Source organism: Dipodomys ordii, unplaced genomic scaffold (genome assembly GCF_000151885.1).
Source record: "Dipodomys ordii isolate 6190 unplaced genomic scaffold, Dord_2.0 Scaffold17, whole genome shotgun sequence".
In the NCBI taxonomy this organism is placed as follows: Eukaryota; Metazoa; Chordata; class Mammalia; order Rodentia; family Heteromyidae; genus Dipodomys; species Dipodomys ordii.
This window is the reverse complement of record NW_012267233.1, coordinates 21,037,642-21,063,135: the sequence shown is the minus strand read 5'-3', so window position 1 is coordinate 21,063,135 and position 25,494 is coordinate 21,037,642. Positions and strand designations below refer to the sequence as shown.

Genomic DNA, 25,494 nt, shown 5'->3' with positions numbered 1-25,494 from the left:
CTTTGACAGTAGTGTAGATATATGGATCAGTTACTTTTTTCTCACATATCATCATTTCCAATTAGAAATTGATTGTTTTGCCACGTGCTGGTGGTTCAAGTTTATAATCCTATCTACTCAGGAAACTGAATTCTGAAAATCATGGTTCAAAGCTAGCCCTGGCAGGGAAGTTTGTGAGACTCTTACCTCCAACAAAAAGGCAGAAGTGGATCTGTTATGTCTAAGCAATAGAGCACTGCCAGATAGGAGTAAAAATGCTCAGAGACGGCACTCAGGGTCTGTATTCAAGTCCCAGAACTAGAACCAAAAACAAACAAACAACTAAATAAATAGATAAAACTGGTTGCTTCATGACAAGAGCTAGATATTTTATTCTTTGGCTTTAGTGGGTCATTCTTTTTTTTTATTGTGAAAATACTGTACAGAGGGGTTACAATTACATGGGCAAGATAATGAGTACATTTCTTTTTTAGTTTTTTTAATTTTTTAAATTTTTTTATTGTGAAAATACTGTACAGAGGAGTTACAATTACATAGGCAAAATAATGAGTACATTTCTTATCAAGCCTTTCACTGGCCTTTGGCAGCTCTCCTAGGACAGCATCTTACTTGTTATCAGAATTACTCTTGCTTTATTTATTTTCGTTTCTGTTTGTTTGAAGCTTTTCTTCACAGAATGTCTAGCATTGCTTAACAGTTAAATAGTTCAGGTGTCCTTAAAGGTGTGTTTAAGTAGTTCAGGTGTCTTAAATTCAACATCATTGAGCAAATTATCAGCATACAGAAAGGCTAGCACCTTTACTAAGACACATTTGGCAAGAGAATTTATTAATAAGATAAAAATCAAAATTATCGTTTTATCTAGAGCCTGGTATACAATTTTCTTAGATGAATGGAGAGGATGGATGATTGGAATAACTGGGAGGATACTCTGACTTTACAAACCGTGGAAGGGAACTCTAAGAAGGCATCAGTTCTGAATCATTGAGTCAAGAATCATAAAACAAATGAGAATAATTTAATTCTGCATTCTTAATAATAAAAAGATAATTAAGGATCATTTATACTCTTGTTCTTGGGATAAGTGTTTTAATGTATTTGTACTTATGTAAATGTGTTCTTAGTAGCATGTCACCTATTTAGAGGATTTCTGTTTCCAATCAAATTTTGCATTATTCTCCTGACATCTGTAATAATCTAGATGATACCCTTTATGTCAATGAAACACTTTATTTCTTTATTCATAAATGCTCTTTTAAGGTTTTAGTATTTTGACTAATGCTCTCATGTAAGTCTTTCTACATGAAATATTTTGGCTTTGTTTCAAATGAGATAATGATATACTTTTTTTCCTTCCTATTTTATAAATCTATCCAGATGGTCTGAAATATAGGTTTTAGATGTGTTTACAATAATGTACAGTTGAACAGGAGTGTTAAGGACATAATTTGCTTTTTACTTAGTAATTTTTGATATTTTAATTTTTGTCACTATTAGCTATGTGTTCTTCAAGATATTAAACTCATTGGTCTTAAATATTGCTTCTTGTAGCATCCTCTACAATGACTTTCTCTTCACATTTGTACCTGAGTGTTCTGATTTACTGTTTTACTGGCAAAGATCCTACCTATGTTTAATGGCTTTGCTTACATGTTCTCTTATATAGGTTGATTACATTGCTTCAGCACATGCAAACAAACCGTTACTGTAGCCACTGCCACAGGACAAATCCTGCCTCTCACAGGAAGATAAATTTGGAAAGGAGAACCTAAAGGACAATACTAAAATGCCTGTATCAGATGTGGTTTTATTCCTTTTTGTCAGCAAGAAATACGAGGAGTTAGCTTAGCAAGAAAAGTCAGCAGATTAACAAAAGTTTTGCCAAGTTCAGATCTGCCTGTAGCAAGGAGCAGTGAGGAATTCATTTTAGCATTGATGACAATGACAGGCAGAAATTGCCATTCTACATCAACTAATTATCAGAGCCAAATGCTTACCTTGGCCTCTAGGAAAAAATTCTAGAATATTTTATTCCCTAATGAATTTCTAGCAATACCGGTAATATATTAACATTTTCCTTTTGACCATTAGTTAGATTTGGGGCTAGAAATAGATGTAAGGGGAGTTATAGGACATATAAGTGGAATAGTGTTTTAAATATAAAGACATTGGAAGGGAATCTTATGACACAGTATGCCAATGTTAACTTATAGCTAAAAGACATATTCCCAAAAGAAAATAAAATTTCAATCTGAGAAGATAAAATATAGACTCACTAGAAGATTTAATTAGAAAAAGGAACTCTTACAAAGACAATTCTACTCATAAATGGCTTCACTAGTAATTTCTGTCAGTCTTTTACAGAAGAATTGGTAAAAATTCCTCACAAAATCTATGAACTATAGAAAAAGTTAAACTGCTTTCCAACTAATTTTATGATTTAGTGATTATTCTTATATCCAAAGCATAAAAAATATAAGAAAAGAACTACAAAGCAATATACTTTATAAAACTTTATGAAAACAAATGTTCTCATCAAGAATGTGCCACAAGAATTCACAAATATGTAGAACATGTTATCCACCACAACTACGTGAAATTTACCTCTGAAATATAAGGGTAATCTATCATCCAGTAACCAACAAATGTAATATACCATATTTATTCATCATACAAAGAAAAGAAAAAGGCCATAGTCATCTAAAAAGTCCAACAGAAATTGAAGCAAAAATAAAATAAACACATAGCCAGCATAGTAACAAAAGGTGACTTCCTCAATCTGATAAAGTGTATCAATGAGAAAATCAGAGTTAATATTGCAAAAGCAATATTTCTTCCTTAAAATCAGTAAAAGACAGAATGCCTATTGGTCCTCTTATATTCAGCATTATAGGGCATGTTCCAGACAGGAAAACTGATCATGAGAAAAAACATAAAATTTACCTAGAAAGCAAAACTTAGACTATGCCTGAAAATGGCAAGATCCAGATAGATTAAACTCAAATAGTAAAAAAAATCTATAAAGTTGTAAGATACAGGATCCATACAGATATAAATATTATACAGTGATTGCCAAATATAAACCTTCCAAAATGAAGTTTAGTACACAAACCATTTAGAATATCCTCAAAAACTTATGAATATAAGGAATAAGTGTAAGACTTATTAAAATTTATAAAAATGTTGAAAGTAAGGGAGATATAAAAATAGAAATAATAGCTCATATTCATTAATTGAAAATCATTGTATGGTGTTGTCAACAGAAATCCAAGTTAAATTGCATGATAGATGGCTTCTATTTAAAATACTAAATACAGACAGACACTGGGTGGTTCATACCTGTAATCCTAGCTACTTGAAAGGCTGACATTTGAGGATGTGGTTTAAAGCCATCTAGGACAGAAAAAATCTTAGAGATCCTTATTCCTTATTAACCAGTGAAATACCAGACTAAAGTCAGCACAAGCACAAGGCCTTGAGCTCAGTTCCTGATATTGGTGCACATACATTGCACACATGTACCACCTTCCTAAAAATACAGGATATATACTATTTTGAAAATGAAATTATATCAAAAATTTGATTAAGCAATTATAAACCAAGAAAAGCTAGAATTGCTTATAAAGGATAATTCAGAAAGAAGGCAAGGAGTTTGTATACTGGGACGGGCAGACATTTGTTTTCATCAATAACATAGTCTTCAAATATCTAGCACAGTATCTGACAGAATTCTGTGCAATAGATAAATCAATCATTGAAATTGGAGACCTAACCCAGGCTACTAAAAATGATAAATCAAATATGAGGAGACCTATAGCTGATCGGAATATTAATGAGTAGTGAGCTTAATCATAGGAAAGTGATGAAGAGCAATTCCAAGTTTGGGGGATGTCCAGAGATAAAGAAGACTGAGCAGCTGGTCACAGAATCATTGATTAAAGCAACAAGACTACCTGGAAATAGCTATAAGTGAGGCCTTTAATCTTTTACAGACATGGTATATAAAAAAGTCTAAAACTGCAGACAGCACCAATTGTTGCATGTTCCATTCCTCCTCTACCACAGAATAATGTTCTACCCAAGGGTCAGGTGGACCAGCGCAAACACAGTAGTTGTCTCACAGTTGAGAAACTCAAGGCTCACACAGTTAGGTTGATCTAAACACTGCTGTGAGGGAAAAGGAAGGGAAAGGTGTCACAAAGAACTGATTGATTATGCTAAGTTATTTAGTATGCCCTGAAATTCTTAAGCATGTAGCCCAGAGTCAAACTGCTTGGATTTTTACCACACTCCTTAGCTCTGACCCAGATTAGCAGTGGACTGTGAGTGAGTGACTGATCAACAGTTCTGCCATTAGTTTTTCTTTTTTGCTAAATGTAAATAAGTTTGCTATAAGGAAGCATATTAATATATTTTATATATAGAAAGAGTATATGACACTAAATACATGTTGTATTTGTTTATGCTCGCACATATAGAGAGGCAGAAACACAACACCTACTTGCAAGTATCCTCCTATAGATTGCATATAGAAATGTATATACATAGTTTTCATGAATTTTGATGTATTTGTATATATATATTCACATATATACATGTGCACACATGTGTGATTTTTGCATCTAACAGATGAATGTATGCATTCTTCTTATATTCAAATGCAATGTTTTTTTCTTTTTTTATTGTGAACATACTGTACAGAGGGGTTACAATTACATGGGCCAGATAGTGAGTACATTTCTTATCAAGCATTGTAGCCTCCTCCTTTGTTTACCCTTCCCATCCCTTCCCATCCTCCCTCCCCCACTCCACCCAATCCTCCCCAGCCCCAAGTTGTAAAGTTCGTTTTTGACATGACAACTTGTACCTCTCATTGTTGCAACAGGTCCACCTATATCCTTATTTAAACCACTTGTTTTTCCCCTTCCCCTCCACAAATTATACTGACATCAAATACAATGAAAACATGGGTTATAGTGTGGGGGAGGGACATACAAAGCAACAAAGAAATAATCTTATAATTGCGTTAGAAACAAATGCATGAAAGAAAAAAAACATTTAAAATACATATCTTAGGCTTCATTTTCCTAACATCACCTTATCTGGCCTTTTCTGCTTGACTCATACATATACTAGATATTGCAAATAAGGGAAATCATGGGACCTATGCTTCTTTGGGCGTGGCTTACTTCACTTAATATAATTTTTCCAAGTCTTTCCATCAAATGGAATGTTATAAAGTGGAGTATTATAAAATTTGATCATGTAGCAAGCCACGCTTCAAATGTCTCTGTTCACTTCACATTGGCTAGGAGTCAGTCATATGACCACAAGAGTGCCTGGCAAATATCTTCCATCCAAATACTTGGAAATAGGGGAACCATTTTTGGGAGGTTAGAATCCTTTTTTTACTTTATTCTTCTCGGTTTCCATCTGTGAATATTTTTTTGTTTTACAAAACTAACATTCATTTTGTCACCAAAACACAAAGATGAAACTTTTATCCAATACTATATCACAAAGTCAAGGATCTTGAAGGATATATCTTTTTTTCATCAAGAACAAATATGGCCATTTCTGGTCCAATAACATAAAAATCATAAAGACACTATTTGTTGCTCTCATCTTACTCAATGCCCAATCATACAGCCTGGAAGAGCCTATTTATCTTTAAAAAGGAATCACATTCAGAAAAAGGAGGAAATGGAAACACATTGAAGTCACTGACTGACCCCAATAATGTTGTTTCATAAAATGAGAAAGAAAAACTTTACCCTGAGTGTTAGCAGATTTTAAAATCAGATCTTAAATGTTACTTGTTCTTTTTTTATTTTCTTTTTTCTGTTCCTTATCTTTCCTCTCTCCTCCCCTCTATTTCCCCCATCTCCCTCTCCTCTTCCCTCTGCTTCCCTTCCCTCCCTCCCTCCCTGTCTCTCTCTTTCTTTCTTCTTTTTTTCTTTCTTTCTTTCTCTCTTTCTGTCTGTCTCTGTTTGTCTCTCTGTCTCTCTCTCTTTCTATCATTTCACCCCACAGTGCTATGGCTTGAACACTGGGCCTGCCACTATTCCTGACCTTTTGTGCTCAAGGCTAGCACTCTGCCATTTGACCAACAGCTCCACTTCTGGCCTTTTGAGGTTAATTGGAAATAAAAATCTCATGGACATTCCTGCTCACCTGGCTTTGAATTACTATTCTCAGATCTAAGCCTCCAGAATAACTAGTATTACAGGTATGAGTCATTGGCCCCTGGCTTAAATCTCTTTTATAACCTGGAATGTTTCTTCTTATGTCTTATCCCAATGAACAAATTCAATGAGAACATTGGCAAGTGTGTAACTTCAGTGATAAGAAAGAAATACTGCTCATTATTTTTGGTTTGAAAATTCAAAAACTTCTTCAGGAGACAGAAACAGCTGGAGGATGAAATCAGGAAGATTCCTATTTTTGTCCAATTGAGGCAAAAATGTTTACCTTCATCTCAACGGAAGAAATCTTGGTGTGAATTGCATATTTGTTTTTGTACTGATGGGAAAGCATAAATTGGAGAATCTCAATCTCAGTGAAAGTAAGGCAAAAGATGAAGCCTTCTTTGCAATCACCAGCACAAAATAAAAAGGGCTGGAGGCATAGCTCAGGCATAGTGTGCCCCTAAGCAAGTTTGATGCCCTGAGTCAAAACTCTAGTATCAACACAAAAACAACACCAACCAAACAACAGCAACAAAACTGGGAACATAATACTGTATTCTTCAGTGGTAAAAATCCAGTGAAAACATAGTAAACTTCAATTTGTGTCTATTCCAGTTCCCAAAGCAAAGTTATGTTGCAAACATTGTTTTAAAATCTTTCCATGTTTATTCTCTCTGTTCCTGTCTCTCCCTTAAAGAGAGGCTAAAGGGAATTATTAAACACCTGGCCTTACAATAATCCATGTGGCTGTATTCTTTCTACTTTCTTTGATCGATAATTGAAAATTGGTCAGCTTTATTCAGTAAGACACTGTGCTAAATCAAGCATACTCAACAGTTACTTTCTGGCTCTTTGGGACTGCTTTCTATAAAGTAACAAGTTTCCTAAGCACTTGGTCTACTTTTGATATCATTATAGGAACTAATGTCTGTTTTTAAATTACCTTCTTTAGTTGTCTAAGGGATTTCATTTCAAAGTGTCCATTTATGTGTACAGAGTTCTCTCCATCGGACTTGCCTGTTCCAACAACTAAAGTTTTACCACTAAATATACATACATATAAAATCTTTTTACATCTTTGATATTATTTATGACAAAATCAGGTAACATGTGTTAGACATTTGTTATATGCAAATTATTTCTTTTCTTTTTTTATATAGATCTTTATTGCAAAGGTGATGAACACGGGGATTACAGTTATATAAGTAAGATAATGAGTACATTTCTTTTTAAACACTTTTCTCCCACTTACCCCTCCCTACTTCCCTCACCCCCCCCAAGTTGTATAGTTCATTCCAACATAGTGTCAAGTGAGTATTGTTGTTTCATTAATTCATCCTTTGTCTTTCTGTGATTCCCCTTTCCCTCCCATGGAACAGATACTTATATACAAGACAAAGTATACAGAAAACGAAAACAGAAAAATATAGAAATAACTGCTTACAGGATATAATAAGAACGTCTTGTTTCCAATTCTTGGAGTTCATGTTTCTAAGCTTCATTGTATATGGTCCTATGCACTTAGCAGTTAGGCTATTGTGATCCCTTGTTAAGAATATCACAGACATATCCAATCTATTACAAATGAGGGAAACCATGCAACTTATTTTCTTTGGGCTGGGCTTACTTTGCTTACTATGATTTTTTCCAGATCTTTCCAATTCCTTATAAATGGATTAGGTGGGGGGGGGGCGAGGGGAGGATGGGAAGGGATGGGAAGGGGAAACAAAGGAGGAGGCGACAATGCTTGATAAGAAATGTACTCATTATCTTGCCCATGTAATTGTAACCCCTCTGTACAGTATTTTCACAATAAAAAATTTGAAAAAAAAATAAATGGGGCAATGTCATCCTTTCTGATGAAAGCATAGAACCCTATTGTGTATTTCTTTTCCTTTTTTTTTTGACACTACTGAGGTTTGAATGCACAGCCTTGTGCTTGCTGCATAAGTACTCTACTACTTACACTATTCCTCCAGCCCTGTTTTAGTTCAGTTTTTATTTTTCAAAATGAATCTTGCAATTTTACTTGGAGCCAGAATGAATGTGTTTTTTCTACCTTCATTTGCCCTGAAATTGGGGCAGGTATGAATAAAGTCTTTCTACTTTCATTTTTCATGAAATTGGAATTACAGCCTGGCTTATTGTATGAGATAAAATTTCATTAACTTTTGCCTACACTTATATAGAACCCAAATCCTCCCTACCTCTCACATGGATGGGATCATGGGCATAAGCTACCATACTCAGCCCTATGTCATTTAACTTAGGTACTAATTCCTTATTGTTGCACCTGAAGCATATTTTTTTTAATTTTTATTAGATAGAAGGCCAGTTTTCTTATGACTGTTTCTCTACTAATTCAATGTCGTTTTTTTCTACAATCTGTAGGAAAAGCACAATGTATATGCTAGCCCCCACACCCCCATTTACTAACATACATATCAGATAGGCCAACAGGACATGATGTCTAAACCAAGAGAAAACTGCAAAATTGTATTTGTGGGGTGGGCACATTTTCACGTTAGATTTCTAAGTACTGGACATTAGTAATGACCTATGTGAAAGCACAGATAATATCTTGAGAACTTAGAGTAAAATGAATTTCATATCCTGCTTATGGTGTTTCATTTACTAAGTAGTGGCCTTAATGATTAAGTAGGAACAAGGTATGGTGGCACATCTATTTATTCACAGTGTATGCCAGGCTGAGGCAGAAAGACTAGGCTGAGCTACATCTTACATAAGACATTTTCTCAAAAACAAACATATGAACAAAAGTAAATAATAAATATACCATCTGTGATAACTATGCATTATATTTGATGTCATCTAGTAAGCTTTATTTATTAAAATGTACACTCTCAGTTAAATTACAGTTTGATTTAAATTTAATAGTATTTAAGGATTTACAATAAACAGTAATAACAGTAGTATTTTCTATTTGTCTATGAAAGATCTTTATAATTTTAAGTACTACTAATAAAAGACAGCAGCTTGCAAGTGAAGTAGCTAATTTTCAATTAAGTTAAAGGTACCAGGTAATTTCCTAAGGTGTAAAGTACCATGAAGAAAAAATATCTTAAAGAAAACAAACTCTTCGAGTTGATTAGTAGGACAAAGTAGAATACCATCATAGTTCTCCTTAAATAACTTTTAAAGAAAAAGAAGATACAAAATTGGAAACAAAAATTTTAAAAGGTGTTGGTTTTGTGGTCTCTGAATACATAATCTTCTTTTTTTTTTTTTAAGGCCTGTTCACAGAACAACGCATGAGCACAACATTGTGTGGAATATGTTAAAGACAGTTCCTGATTTAAGCTCTCACCTAGATGATGAACATCTGAAAAAACTTAGTAGGAAAGTCACTTCCCAAACCTGGGTCAAAGGCAGCACAGGTAACAAACAGATGAATGTAGAGTATGATGAATGTATTGGCAATTGAAATGCATGTATCTGTGTCAATTTCTCTATCAATATATTCACCATTTCACTTGATGTGTTGAAAATGTATTATGTGGATTTTCTTCATCTACAAGGTTGTAAAAGAAATGGATAGCATCGCTCACTCTATTATGTAAAGATTATGTTAAACACTTTCACCACACATTCAGATTGGCAGGGTATGCATTGACACTCTTACTGCTAGGCTCAACTCTGACAAGTCCTGGTTTAAGGAAGCCTGAGATGAGATTCAAATTAATTTCCAATAATCCAGCAGTGGTGTACTAGCATGTGAACCACATTTTGAGCAGTTTTTACTGCAATTAATATTTATTTATTTTCACATAAGGGGTAGGTTTATTCATCGTTCTGGCTGGCACCAGGTCATGTTGGCCCTCCACACAGCTGGGAAAGACCTAGGAAAGAGAGCTGGGAAAGAGAGAGAGTTGGGAAAGAGAAGAGAGCCTAGAAAGAGAAGAGAGCTGGGAAAGAGAAGAGAGAGCTGGGAAAGAGCTGGGAAAGAGCTAGAAAAGAGGGCATCTGGGCCTGGGCTAGGCCTTATCTAGGGTATGGGAGGAGAAAGGTGTGGCCACATCAAATTCAGATGTGACATCAGCGGATGCAGATGTGACCTCTTCCAGGTGTCCCAATTGCCTAAGTAATGCTGGTACTGGGTGGAGACTTTGCTGTGAGAAGGGTGCAGTCTGCTCGCCACCCAGGAGCGGACCTTACATTCTAGCCTTAATCATGAAATAGGACACAGATTCTCTCTGGCTACTTCCTGCTGACAAGAGGCATTGACATTTAGGGGTAAAAGGCTGGAATTTGGTCCCCTCCCAGAGAGGGCAGTGAGCAGCAGCTGTCCCTTGGTGGCGTGAGTCCTTAGATGAAGTCTAGAGAATGGGCTAGAAAAAAAAAATACTAGAGAGCAAATAAATGGCAAGAGGAAGGACTTGGGACTGAAAAATGTTGGTAGAAATGTCCCTAGCTACTTCTGACATCTGGTAACTAGGTAGAGAAGTCAGGTAACAAAGGCAAGTATATAAATTCCTGTCCAGTTAATAGGTAGACAGGTATGGACACTAGATGGGCAGGCTTCTTACTTCTATTGACCTCCTGGCTCTGGTTAATTTTGAAAGGGCAGGCACAAAGTAGCTGATGTGACATCATCTCCTCTTACTCCTCTTCATGTTCCCTTGTTCCCCAGACTGGCTGAGTCTAGGTGCTCGTTGCTGGGATGGCTTGTCCCAGTTGGTATTCAAGAAGGTTTGAACTCAAGGCCTGGGCACTGTCCCTGAACACTTCTGCTCAAGGCTAGCACTGAACCACTTTGAGTTATAGTACCACTTGCAGTGTTTGCTGGTTAATGAGAGATAAGAGTCTTGAGCCATGCTTCCAGCCTGGCTCTTTGCAGGTTAGTTGGGAGATGGAGTCTTAGGAACTTTTCAGCCCAGAGTGGCTTTGAACTGCAATCTTTGCCACAAAAAAATCCCTTTATTATTTCCAACAAGGAGATCAAATAGAATAGAGCTTACCTGGTCCTTATCAAGAATTACCAAGAAATATTCTGCAATGACAAAACTCATTAGATGTGAGAATCTTAACACAGATATGCCCAATGTTTATAATGGGAGCAATATTGGAGCAACCTGCATGGCCTTCAGTCCATTCTATGGAATTCTAGGCAGTGATGGGATAGAATATCTTTCTCTCTGTCTCTTTCTTTGTCTGTCTGTCTGTCTGTCTCTCCTTCACTTTCTCTGGCAGAACTGGCGTTTCAATGGATCTATATGTACCATGAACAAACCCTAAAGACAACAAATTAAAATAGAACAACTGTAGAATTATATAAATATAAAAATCTAAAAGTATGTATACATTAAATATGTACATTATAAATATATATACTATTCATATGCAATATATAAGTTATCTAAGAGTGGATCCAGAAAGACATTACAAGACTACACATTTTAAATTGTTGCCTTATAGAGGAGAGAAGACTTGAGGATGCTATAATTTGAATGTCCCTCAAGGATATAATGTGATTAAAGGTTTAGTCCCTAGGGAGGTGGTGGAACTCGGGGAAGTGGATAACTTTGGGAGGTCCTTAGGTCATTGGGGCATAGGGTAGTTCTCAGGCCACTTCAGGATCATTACCAAAGGAGAAACCTGGCCTCTCCCATCTTTCTCCCTACTTATATTTGGACATCATTTCCACTCTCATCTATGTCACACTGTTCCCCCATGATGTGCCATCACAATGTGCCTTCCTAGAGGCCAATAATATGGGGATGTCCAGCCTTGAGACATCAAGTCTACACATTGTGTTTTACATATATATATATGTATATATATATATATATATATATATATACACACACACATATTCTCTTAAAAGGTAAAAGTTTCAGGTATTTTGTTGTAGTAATGAAAGCTGACATGAGGGCAATACTCACCCCTTCTACAAATCCTTTTGGTTTAATTTTCCACAACAACTGTAGATTCATGTATTAGTATTTGTAATTACCCATTTGGCTTTTTTTCCTAAGGAAGTTCTAAAATTCCAATTGGCCGCAACAGTCTTTTCTGATAACATTTTACTAATCCATTTACTATTGAAACATGAAATTTCAATAACAAAATTTATGAACCTTAACTTGATTATATCAAGTAGAATATTTCAACTTGCATTTCAACACCTTTAGAAATTACCAAGTGTGCATTTACTCCTCTATATTGCACAATCTTTCTCTTGAGTTTTTAAGATATGTAGTTCTGACAGCACAGATCAGTTTCACTATCAAAGCTGTCAACTCATTAAATACCTGAGCTCTTTGTTCATTCAACTTACTGAACAAGCCAAATTAGGTATCTGTCTCACTCCTTTCTCCTTTATTCATGTATGCCATTTCCCTCCCTCTGGTATTATTTAAATTATCCCCCCAGTAGCCCCTCATCACCAGGCTGCTGCCTTCAATCTGCTTCAGGGGCGATCCTTTCTCTGGTGCAATCCCACACAGCTGTTCTTACTTTCTGGTCTCCTGTCTGACTACTAGGTCTTTAGAAATGCTTTATTAATAAGAGGAAAGTTTCTCAAACTTACCATTTTCCCCTCAGCCTCCTACCCATTGATTTTGCAATAAAAATCTGAAGAAACAATATCATGATTTTTATAGTCAATCAAATATATACATAGCACCTGTTTAAGTAATTATGGTACTAGAACATATTATTATATAAGATTGTTATCTATAAAAATACTTATATAACTATATTAAAATGACAAACTAGTATTCATTGCACACAGGCATCTTCTGTATATGTTATATTAGCTATAGATACATTCATTGCTAAGAACAAATGGTTTCATTGAATCTCTTATTTCATGGCCAGGGTGATGATACAGGACATTATTATAAGGTTCATAACCTCTTGAAAACTAAAAAAGTTAACTTTCTTGAGGCTTCACTGGATTCCACATCCAAATTTCATCTTTTACGTTCATGCTATAGTGGAAGCCCATTCTTATAAGCTTTTCTCTTTCCTGTCTACGCTAACATTACTGTTTCTTCAAAACCGATTATTCGTTATAGTATTATTTCTGTTCTGTTTTTATTTTTATTTTATTTTTTTGGTCAATCGTGGGGCTTGAACTCTGGGCTTGGGTGCCATCCCTCAGTTCTTCAGCCCAAGGCAAGTGCTTGAGCCACAGTGCCACTTCCAGTTTTCTGAGTGGTTTATTGGAGATAAGTCTCACGGAATTTCCTGCCTGGGCTGGCTTTGAATGGCAATCCTCAGATCTCAGCCTCCTGAGTAGCCAGGATTACTGGTGTGAGCCACTGATGCCCAGCTCTGTTTTTAAATTTTAACCTCCCTTATTCTTCTTTTGTGATGCTATATCTCAGAACCCTATGATTTCTTATTTGAATAAAATGTTATATCTAATTTTAATGCTGAAAATTTTTTATATATTTCAGCATCACCTTTAACTTTTCTATGTATTAATCAAGTCATATTTTAAATGTCATCTTCTTAAAGTAGAAATAGCAGAACTTTTAATTGTACTATACAAATCTCCAGGGAATATTCAACATCTAGTAAAGATTATTAGTGAACAATGTGATTCTTTTTTTTTAATTGTGAAAATACTGTACAGAGGGGTTACAAATACATGGGCAAGATAATGAGTACATTTCTTATCAAGCATTGTAGCCTCCTCCTTTGTTTCCCCTTCCCATCCCTTCCATCCTCCCCCCGCCCCCCTCATCCAATTCTCCCCGCCCCCCCACCAAAGTTGTAAAGTTGGTTTTCTACATAATGACTTGTACATCTCATTGTTGCAATGGGTCCACCTGTATCCCTATTTAAACAATTTGTTTTTTCCCTTCCCCTCCACAAATTATACCGACATCAAATACAGTGAAAGTAGGGGTTATACTGTGGGGGAGGGACATACAAAGCAACAAAGAAATAATCTTATAAATGTGTTAGAAACAACAAGACCACACTAAAGCTACCAGCACGACTATGTTTATTGCAGCATTATTTACCATAGCTAAGATGTGGAACCAACTCAGATGCCCCTCAGTAGATGAGTGGATCAAGAAAATGTGATATATATACACAATGGAATTCTATGTCTCCATCAGAAAGAATGACATTGCCCCATTTGTTAGGAAATGGAAAGACTTGGAAAATCTTATATTAAGTGATGTAAGCCAGGCCCAAAGAAACATACGTTCCATGGTTTCCCTTATTTGCAATAACTAGTGTATGTCTGAGACAAGCAGAAAAGGTCAGATAAGTTGATGTAAGGGAATAGAACAATGTGATTCTTTGTGTGTATATGTGTGTGTGTGTGTGTGTGTGTGTGTGTGTGTGTTACTAAGGTTGAATTCAGCGCCTTATACTTGCTTTACAATTTGAGCCATGGTTCCAACACATTTGCTTCCACTATGTTTTCAGTAGTGTCTTGCTTTTGTTTCTATCCAACCTTGACTATGATCTGCCTTCTGGTATTACTGGGATGGTAGATGTGTGACACCATGTTTCATTTTTATTGGTTGAGATGAGGGATTTTGAATATTTTGCCAAGGCTAGTCTTAAACTTTAATCCTCCTGATCTCAGCCTACCTAGGGGTACAGGCATGAGCCAGGATGCCTAGCTCTGAGCAGTGTTTTATATACTGTTTATACACATGTATTTATTTATATATTATTTTTAATACTTTTATTGTAAAAATACTGTACAGAGGGGTTACAGTTATATGAACAAGGTAATGAATATGTTTCCTATCAAGCTTGGTTACCTCTTCCTTTGTTTTTTCCCTACCATCCCTTCCCTCCCACTTCACAACTACACTCCCCTTCAAAAATTGTACAGTTTGCTTTTCAACGTAGTGTCTTGTACATCTCATTGTTATAATGGATCAAGCTGTATCCCTATTTAAGAATTTTGTTTTTTCCCTTCCCCTCCCTAAATTAGAGAAGTATATATATAAGATGCAGGGCACTGCCATCAAATACAGTGAAAACAGGATTATACTATGGGGAGGAACATACAAATAAACAAACAAAATCACATGGTACATTATAAATACATTAGAAACAATATCAAGAAAGAAAAAACCACTTGTGTTCCTGTCCTGGAGATCATTTCGCCTAATTGCTGTTCTGCTCATCCCCAGACATATACCCGTTGATGATTATTAGACCTTATCCTTCATTGTGTACATACTTAATTCAGAAATTGATTACTCAATTCACAATTTCTTAGGCTTAACTTCTTTAATAGTAGTATATTATTTTTGATATGACATTTTGCAAGATATGTTGATATTATTGATACCCTTTAAGGTTTTTTAGTTTTCCCTACTCTTAACAGTGTGGTACTAAATAAATTCTTGCCTATACTAATTTTTACCTTTACTTTGAGTGTATGTTAGACTTCTAAAATTAAAACCTGTGGACATATTCATGTCTTATGATCTATGCTGAGAAATTATAGAAAGCGTTTCATATTAGCATTATATAAGAATGTCAGTATCTCTTCCTTCTAAATTTTAATCATCAATAATTTAAATACTGAAAAATTATGGCTTACTTTTAATAATATACATTGTCCTTTTAATTTAAGACTGACTATTTTTTCATTGGATATTGAAAACATAGTTCCAGTTTCTAATGGCTTTGTTAAGCAAGTGCTAAGCTGACTTTAACGGGATTTCTTAATATTTTTTCTTATACTGTGTTTCTAATGAACTTTATTGTTCACTATTGCTTGTCATTTTCCATACACGGTTGGAGATAATTAGGAACATTTATGTTATTTGCCTTTATGTCATTTGTGTGTGAAGTAGTACTAGGCATTGAACCTAAGTCCTCACCTATGCTTGACAAGCCCTCTATCATTGAATCCATTCCCCTAGGCTTTTTTGTAGTGTTTTATACTACTTTCTATATTACAAATGCTCCTTCCAATATCTATCAGTCAAAATTTTTGTACATTTTAAGATCCATTAGGAATGCCATCTTTTCCATAAAATAATTTTATATACTTCTCCTAAGGACTAAAATCTTTCCTTATATCATTCTTTATACGTATTTGAGGATACTTGCCTTGTGATCTCTTTTAGCTTGATTGAATGCCTAGTGATTTCTGTTGAGTAGTAGATATTTTTGTTCAAGGGACAGGAAGTATTGTTATAAAACTCTTCCCATGCAAAGTCTATGTTCAAAATAAAATAAAATATTTTATACCCGTTCTTGCTCACTTTAAGATGATACTATGTGTATTTTTTTATTCTTAAGATATATATCCAACTTTGTTTGTGGATTGTTTTCCACAAAGTAGAGCAATATTTTAAGAAAGATTATTCAACTTGTGCCTTAAAATGTTGCTTGCAATATGGTTTTTAAGGGCAATAACCCTATGCCTCACGATGTTTTAAAAAAACTAAAAGCCATGAAAAAGCCCTTTGTTGTTTTTTATTATGTTTTCTCTGGAATTATTTATTTATCCCTATAAAAAGGATTCTATCTAAAATTTATATAATTTTTGTATTTGACTCTGTTCCCAAATAATGTAATGAGGAGGAAATTGCTGCACAAAGACTTTATCTCATTCTTCACAGAGAAATTCTAAGTAAAAACAAACCAAAACCAGTGAATTGGTCTCCAAATATCTGATAAACTTCTTTGGAGAGAAATTAGTAAACTCTGATTCATTCATCAAGTATCTGCAGAATGCCCCAAATCATCTAGGATTTCATTGGCTTGGGGCTGAAAGCAGTAAGTACAAAGAGTCCCTTCTCTCATAAACTTAGGCTATTTGGCAGGAATTGACAATGAAAAGTGCCATGACAGAATTCTGTGAAGAGAATTCCCCAAGGATGGTGTTAATTATGCTGCATGAAAGCAGGCCAGAGGTCAGGAAAAGCTCTCCTGCTAGATAACACTTAAACTCAATTTTATAGGCCAAAGGGGATTAGCCAACTGACAACATGACCTTATTTGCCCAATTATAGATCTTTGAAATATTTAAAGTCTTCTGAAATGGTTTAGTTAAAGGTCTGTGTAACAAAGAGGGGATATACTTAGTAATTTACAAACCTTTGCTTTAATTAAGTTTTTGTTTGACCTTTAAACTTTTGAAAAGTCACAAACAAAATGATTAATATTTCCTGTATTAGAATTTTTAATTTCTTTTAAAGCCTTTTGTTCATGCAATGTATGTTTAGTCAGGAGACATTTTAAACTAAGAAATGTTGCAATAGGAGTCTTTATCTAGTCCTTGCGAACATGATTCCTGGGGAGCTTTTCCTGTAATGAAAGATAAATATAAAAAACTTCCAGTGAAATTGTTTTCTAATCACCTTGATTTTGATTAACTACTCTACTTTTGTGGTCTGGAAATCAATATTTTATATTTTGAAATCAGTATTTTCTAAGACTTTTGTTGGCACTTGCATTTCTTTAAATTTATATGAAACAGCAAACAAAGAATCTTAATTTTTGCTTTCTATTGGCTAAAAATTCCCAGATTACAGGGTCAACAAAGATTTTTATCGCAGCTCATAAATTTACCTTTTTTTCTTATTGTTGTTCTAGTCCTGAGGTTTGAACTCAGAGATTGAGTACTGACCTTGAGCATTTTTGCTCAAGACTAGTGCTGAACCACTTGAACCACAGCTCCATATTCAGTTTTCCTATTTGGGCTACCTTAGAACCATGTTTTTTAGATATCAGCCTCCCGAATAGCCAGGATTACAGGCATGAGCCATTGGTGCCCAGAAATTAACCATTTTTATTTGTCGATAACATATTAGCTGTTTTTGAGAGCTTATTTCCATTGAATTTTTTCATATAGTTGTGATAATGTTTAATTTGTCTATGTACCTTAGGGCTAGTAACATATATTCCTTAAGTTCTGAGACGATTTGGTTAATTCAGTCTCTGGTATGTCTAACACTTTTGCCTGGATTTTTCACATAAAATCTATTTGTAGTTTGTAATTCCTTGTTTGAGTGAAGATTTTATCTATTTATTTATTTAGTTAGTTATTAATGTACTAGGGTTTGAAACTAGGGCTATGTGCTTTTTATATAGGTACTCTAATGCTAAATCTCATCCCAAGTGCCTTTTTGTGATGATTATTTTAGAGCTGAAATCTGTTTTGCCCAAGGTAGATCCTGGACCATGATCCACTTAATTGCAATTCCTATACTACCACACTAAACTCTCATTGAACTCATATACTTTTCTGCCCAGCATAGAGTGAATTCACAGTCTTCCTACTTTCAGCTTTTCATGAAGCTAAGATTAAAACATTGAGTCTGTTACTGATCTAAAGACTATTATTTTTTCTCTCAAGTATTTGTATCCAGAAATAATTTCAAATTTTCTCTAACTCTGCCTATGTGTCTAACCTCCTTTTAAATTTTAACAAAATTTTCAACTTCCTATTAGAATAGTTTTGATAGATTCTCAAATATATAAGCTGTACTAATTTAGAAAACTAATTGAGATGAAATTTTGAAACTGATTGGAATACAGAGTAAATTTGTGAAAATGAAACAGTAAAATCCCATCCTACCCCACGATAGCTGATATAAGTCAATAATAATAAGTAATTGAATATCACTTTCTGAATTTTGTTATGAGTATTAACACTTCATGGACTCTTTCATGTTATGCTTTCTAAGATCTGTCAAACATATATACAAATCTACCTAGGGTTGGAGATGTGATTCAGGTGGTAGAGTGGCAGCCAATGAGCTAATGTGTCAGATACTTAGTTTTTGAGTTCTGGTCCCAAACAAAACTAATATGTTTACATTGGTTTGTTTATATTCTTATATACTTACCACACAGATATGATGTAATGTACATACCTTTAGACAAGTCTTATTAGCACACATACATATATACATATTTATGTTTATGAGCTTTTATTTGTGTGCATGTATGTCCTTCATATGTTGCACTATATTTGACAACTCTTCTGAGCTTGGTTTATCCATCTGAGAAACAGTCTAACGATGTAAGACTTTTGGAAGTATTGGCATGATTAGTGTTTGAACACCAAGCATAGTGTATAAGAAATATTTAATATCTTATATTTGACTCTTCATAGCAAGTTTGGTGTATTTGAGAAAAAGAAATTCAAATGAACTCCAAGAAATGGAGACCAGAGTGGTTTTTTAAAATTTAATTTTATTGTCAAGGTGATGTATAGACGGGTTACAGTTACACATGTTATGTAGTGGGTACATTTTTTTCAAATTTGCTACCCCCCACCTAATTTTTCTCTTACTTTCTCTCCCCCATGCTCCTCAAGTTACACAGTTCATTTCCAACATATTATCTTGTGAGTATAGCCATTGTGTTAGTTCCCCCTTTGTCCTTTGTCTCACCATTTTGTTGTTTCCCTACTCTTCCCTAATTCAGATAAACATATATAAAATACCCAGCATACCAAAATCAAATACAGTGACAACAGGGGATAAACCATAGGAAGAAAAGTACAAAAGCAAAAAGAAATAATATAGTACATTAAAAACAACAACAACAAAGAAAAATCTCTTGTTGCCATATCTTGGAATTCATTTTGCTTAGTATCATCTTATGTGGTCATATGTCATATTGGGCAAATTGAGCTATTCTACTCATTTGCTAGGACTATCCTAGACCTATACTAATCATTGCAAATGAGGGAAAACATGGGAATTATGTTTCTTTGGGTCTGGCTTACCTCACTTAATATGAGTTTTTCCAACTCTTTCCATTTCCTTATGAATGGGGCTATGCCATTCTTTTTGATGGAAACATAGAATTCCATTGTGTATATAAATCACATTTTCTTATATTGAGTGGCATCTAGGTTGCTTCAATATTTTAGCTATGTTAAATAACTGCAATAAACATAGATGAGCTGGTAGCTTTATGGTGGGCTTGTTTGTGGTCATTTGAGTAAATTCTGGGAAGTGGGATTGCTCCATGTTTAGTTTTATTTGTGTGTGTGTGTGTGTGTGTGTGTGTTGTGGGCTTGAACTCTGGGCTTGGGCACTGTCCCTCAGCTTTTCAGCTCAAAGAGAGCATGCTACCATGTGAGCCATAGAGCAATAGAGCCGCTTCCGGTTTTCTGGTGGTTTATTGGAGATAAGAGTCTCAGGAACTTTTCCTGCCCAGGCTGGTTTTGAACTGCCATCCTCAGATCTCAGCCTCCTGAGTAGCTAGGAGTACAGGTATGAGTCACCGGTGTCCCACTATGTTTAGTCTTTTGAGGAACTTCCATACTGTTTTCCAGAGTGGTTGAGCAAGTTTACACTCCCACCAACAGTGAGTGTAGTAGAGTTCACTTTTGGGCACATTCCTGCAACATCTGTTGTTATTAGATTTCTTGATAATAGCCATTCTAACTTGGGTGAGGTGGAATCTCAATGTTGTTTTGATATGCATTTCTTTTATGGTCAGAGATGTTGAACATTTCTTCATGTCACTATTGGCTATTCTTATTTCCTGTTCAGAGAAGTCTCCCTTAAGTCTTCGGCACAAGAACAGGCTTGAGGGCCAATGGAATAGAACTGAAGACCCAGAAATGAATCTGCAAAAAAAAAAAATAGGATGAAAGGAAGAAGACAGACTCTTCATCAAATGCTGCTAACAAAATTGTTTAAACACTTGTAAAAAACTAAAGTTAGTTCCTTATGTATCACCCTGAACCAAAATCAATTTCAAATGGATCAAAGATCTCAAGGTTAAAGCAGATACTCTGAAAACAATGCAGAAAGGAATAGGAGAAACACTAGGGCTTGTTGACAAAAGAAACACAAGAAATCAAAGAAAGGTTGGACAAATGGGATTGCATTAAACTTCAGAGCTTCTGCATGGCAAACAACATAGTAGCAAGATATATAGAAAGCCCACGGATTGGGAGATCCTCACTAGTCCTATAACAGACAAGGGCCTCATATCTAAAATACACTTAGAACTCAAAAAATTAAATCCCCCAACAACAAATCCTCAAAGGAAAAACTGCCCCGTTAATAAGTGGGTTTTGTTGTTTGTGTTTGCTGGTTTGATTTTTCTTTTCTGCTTTGTCACTGTTTATGCTTTCTGTGTCTTTTGTTTTGTATGTAAGTTTATTTGTCTTGGGGAGCATAAGTGGGGGCACTTAAGGGAGAGTGAACAAATGCAACAGTGATACTAGATAATGTGTAAAAATGAACTGCACAACTTTTGGGGAAGGGGGTTTGGAGTGAAAAACTGGGAGAAAATTAGGGAAGAAGTGATACTGTTCATAAGGAATGTACTCATTTTCTGACAGGTGCATCATCTTTACATACCAATAAAACAATGGTTAAAAAAAGAAATTGCTATTTTTCTAGAATTGGAAATCCAGATAAAATATCATTTCTTAAATTAGTCACTTTTTAGAATCAATTAAATATTTTAACATTTAAATACACTATGTCGGTATTTTACAGAGATAATATAGGAAAAAATAAATTCATATCTTGCATCATACTACCAAACAAATATTTGGCCTAGATTTATTATATAATGATCACATCATAAATATGTATCCATAGGCACTCATATATTTATGTTTGATTTTTATCTTTTTAAGCACACATATAGTATTCTGAGCTAAGCCTGATATCTGTGTAGATTATATTCCTAGTTTTTCTTTATCCTAATTGAAACAATATCACTATAGACTATACATGAAGGAAAGTTGAGTAAAAGAGAAAGAGACTGACAGAAAGCCACATAGTTGCACAAAGATCAGCAGGTGCTGAGAGCTGCATCTGGTACTGAATGTGTCACTACTGGTTCTCTTATCTTGGGGAAGGATGCTTAATTTCTCACTGCCTTCAGTCATTCTTGACTCCAATGGATGTTATTTGATGCAAAAGGTTTTTATATGTAATATGTTTACAGAGGTATTTGGCATAAAAGTATGCTCCAAATACTCAAAAATATTTACTGCCATCCATAGATACTAATTTTTCCCTCTAATGTCAGAATTATAATCTATTCTATCACATCACAACTTTTCACCCCTGAACACCTGAGTTTTCTATGTTTTCTTTCTTTTATTCCTCACTAGAAATTAGTCTTGCATGAAGTGTTTAGATCTTTGCAATGAAATCAAATAGCATGTATCCTTTTGTGAAAATATTTTTTTAATCAGCTTAAGGCTTTAGAGATTGATCCATGTTGCCCAAGTCAATAGTTTATTCCTTTTTATGGCTGAGTAGCATTCAATTATGTGGTCAGAAAAGAGCTTATTTGTACATTATTTCTTGAATGAACACCCTTGATATTTCTAGCTTCTCACTTTTATGATAAATCTGGTAGTACCAGTCTTTCACAAAAGTCATCTTTTAAACATTTCCTGCCATGTCTTAGAAAAACAACTGTTGAAACATAGGGTAAAATTGGGGCTTATTTTTAGAAGAAGCAAACATCCTTACAGAATACTTATACAATTTTAATCCATCTAGTAATACATAATGTAAATTCAGTAATTTCTTATCCATATCAATATTTGATCTTTCAAATTTTTTAAATTTTGATTATTTTGTTCCCATTCTGTTTCCACATAAATGCACTTAATAGACTAATGTTTCTAAGTATGGATCATCTTAATTTTATGTTTATGAAACTGAATAAAAAGGCACAAGGAAAAACATTTAATTCACCTTCATAAAAGCATTTTAGCAATGAATTGGGCTTTAAAAAGTTTAAAAATAAACAGGTAAAGGTATTATTCAAACGCAACTCATTGTGATGCAAATTATTACAGAACTTCTTGCTTGGAAAACAATTTCAGAGGTTCCCTTGCATGGAGATGCATGATAGACTGCATTTCACAGTTTGCCATGCATTACATGTGTTGACAGATGTGTTAGAAGATGGAAGAACCCTGGCCAGTGATGATGAGGAAATAAGACCAAAAGGACATGCTTGAATAAAATACATACCTTGCTATTAAAAGTAGTTTTTCTAGACAGATGTAGAAGCTCATATCTACAATCCCAGCTGCTAAGTAGGCATAGATTGGGAGGGCTGTAATTCAAGGGCAGCCTTGTTAAAAGATTGGGAGACCATAGAGAATATTTACATGATCTTTTCTAAAAAATAACCTAAAGTAAAAAGAGTTGGAGGTTTGGATGAATTGGTAGAATGTCTTGTTGCAAGTGTGAGATTTAAGGTTCAAACTCGAGTATTGTCATAACAAGACAGTAGTTTATCTACAGTAGCATTATTTAATATACTAGGTCTTGAGCATGGCTATTAACTAATACAAATATTATAGAGCATTTTTATCTGTAACTTCACTTTTATTCATTTCCAACGAGTAAAGCATAAGAAATGATCTCACTACGCTTAATTTGTTCTGATACTATAAAGTGATATGTACACCTGAGACATGGTAAAAGGTCCCTTGTAGTTCCTATGCCTGCTTCTTCAAAATGGGACTCTCCAGGAGTGCTTACAATGATTTTAAGTTACCAAGGGAATACCTGCCAGAGATACAGCTAAGCTTACACACTTCCTCTGTATGTATTTTTGCTTATATAAAATAGGATAATGCCAAATCTGATTGGGAGGCAAAGTTTAAGGTTTTGTTGTTGTTGTTTTATTTTTCCATTGTTTGTGTGTGTGCATGCATGCATGTGTGTGTGTGTGTGTGTGTGTGTGTGTGTGTGTGTTCCCGCCTGCACTGTCTCAGTGTTGTCTCTTAGCTCTTTTGGTCAAAGCTGGAGTAACACTTGAGCCATATTCCACTTCCATGTTTTTGCTGGTTAATTGGATATAAGTTATCTGGAACATTCTTACCTAAGCTAATTTTGAGCCATAATCTTCAAATCTCATCCCACTAAGTAACTAGGATTTCAGGCATAACCATTGATATCCAGTTCATAATGTCTTAAATACATTATCATTGATATTCTGCCCTGCTTTCTTCTTTTCCTCTTGAATCTAGAAGTTCCAAGAATAGACATGTTATGCATATCTGTCTGAAGAGAAGCCATTAAATATGCCTTTTTAATTTTTGTTATTTACATTTGTTATTTGATTCTTCAACACAGACTGCTGCACTGAATGTGTTGCCATAGAATAAACTAGAAAAAGTTTGCCAAAAATACAGCAAACACTTGTGTCAGTCCTTTCTGCATCTGTTTTGTTTTTGTTTGGTTTCAGTGATTGGAGATGATGGATTTTATGTAATCCTTAAAGGCATAGCTCGACCTCGTACGAAGATATGTACAAATCTGACTGATAAAACTGGCTCAGTGTCCTTCCTACCTGAGAACAACACTATTTTTGATCTGCAGTTAAAAAGTTCTACACTTGCTGAGCTTTATGTACCTAAAGGAAATATAGTGGTAAGAGATGAAAATTTGCTTTCACTATAAGCACTAATGTATCAGAATTATAAACTTTGTACATGCAAACAGTTTCAGAGTTCTAAAATATTCAAGACAATATATTCCCTTAAAATAGGTTTTACTGCTAATATTGAACTTGACTTGATTTTAAAAAATTAAAGAAGTATGCTTTGCAATTTTTCTTATCTACTCACAATGTTTGTGTTGGGTATTTGATAACTGAGAGAAGACCAACATTCCTGGTTCCCTGGAAGGAGATGGATGACAGTTTGGAGTGAAGAGGAGCAAATAGGTGACTTCAGAAGGAAATAGATAACTAAGGAGGGGAAGATAGACGGCTGATTACAATGAGCCTTTACAATCAAAATAAGAATATGCACCCATCATATTTGTCTTAAAAGCAATGTTAATATAATCTGATTGCATTAAAATAAATAATTCTGATTTTAAAAATCTGACAGGACATAATATTTCAAGATTATTAGCTGGTCAAAAAGTTCTATATCTTTGAAGCCATACCAAGGGGTGAGTACCAAGTACTTAAGACCAATTTAATCTGTTTTAGCAAAAATACCACAGATGGCACAGCAGCTATAACTATGGCTGTTTTTGGTGGAGTTTGTGGTAATTGAATCTTCTCTAAACCATTTTTTTGAGGTTCAGACTTGTGAATTAAATGGCACACTATGAAAACCGTTATCTTTGCATTCTATATTTAGGCCTTTCGGAAAAGATGAACCAACAAGTTATTGATTTTCCATCTAGGGAGTGTCTGAGTTGCTTTGTGGTGGTATAAAGACCTAGTGCCACCAAATGTGTGAAGTGAGGTGGCTGAGACCAAATAATTTCTTGCAGACATCCTGGTACCTAGTCAGGAGATGGGAAGCTGTTCACCCTGGTCCAAGACCCAGAGGTGAGACAAGCGATCCTTTGAAATGCACATGCCTAGCTCAGGG

The 25,494-nt window shown here is 34.8% G+C and overlaps 1 protein-coding gene across 1 annotated transcript in view; it reads left to right on the top strand.

Annotated features, from left to right (window-relative positions):
• Cnbd1 (cyclic nucleotide binding domain containing 1) overlaps positions 1-25,494 on the top strand; it is a 222,064-nt gene that overhangs the window by 143,681 nt on the left and 52,889 nt on the right. Inside the window, exons 5-6 of the mRNA XM_013012406.1 lie at positions 9,441-9,586; positions 24,351-24,535. Of these exons, the coding sequence (XP_012867860.1) occupies positions 9,441-9,586; positions 24,351-24,535 (331 nt within the window). The remainder of the gene's footprint in view (positions 1-9,440; positions 9,587-24,350; positions 24,536-25,494) is intronic.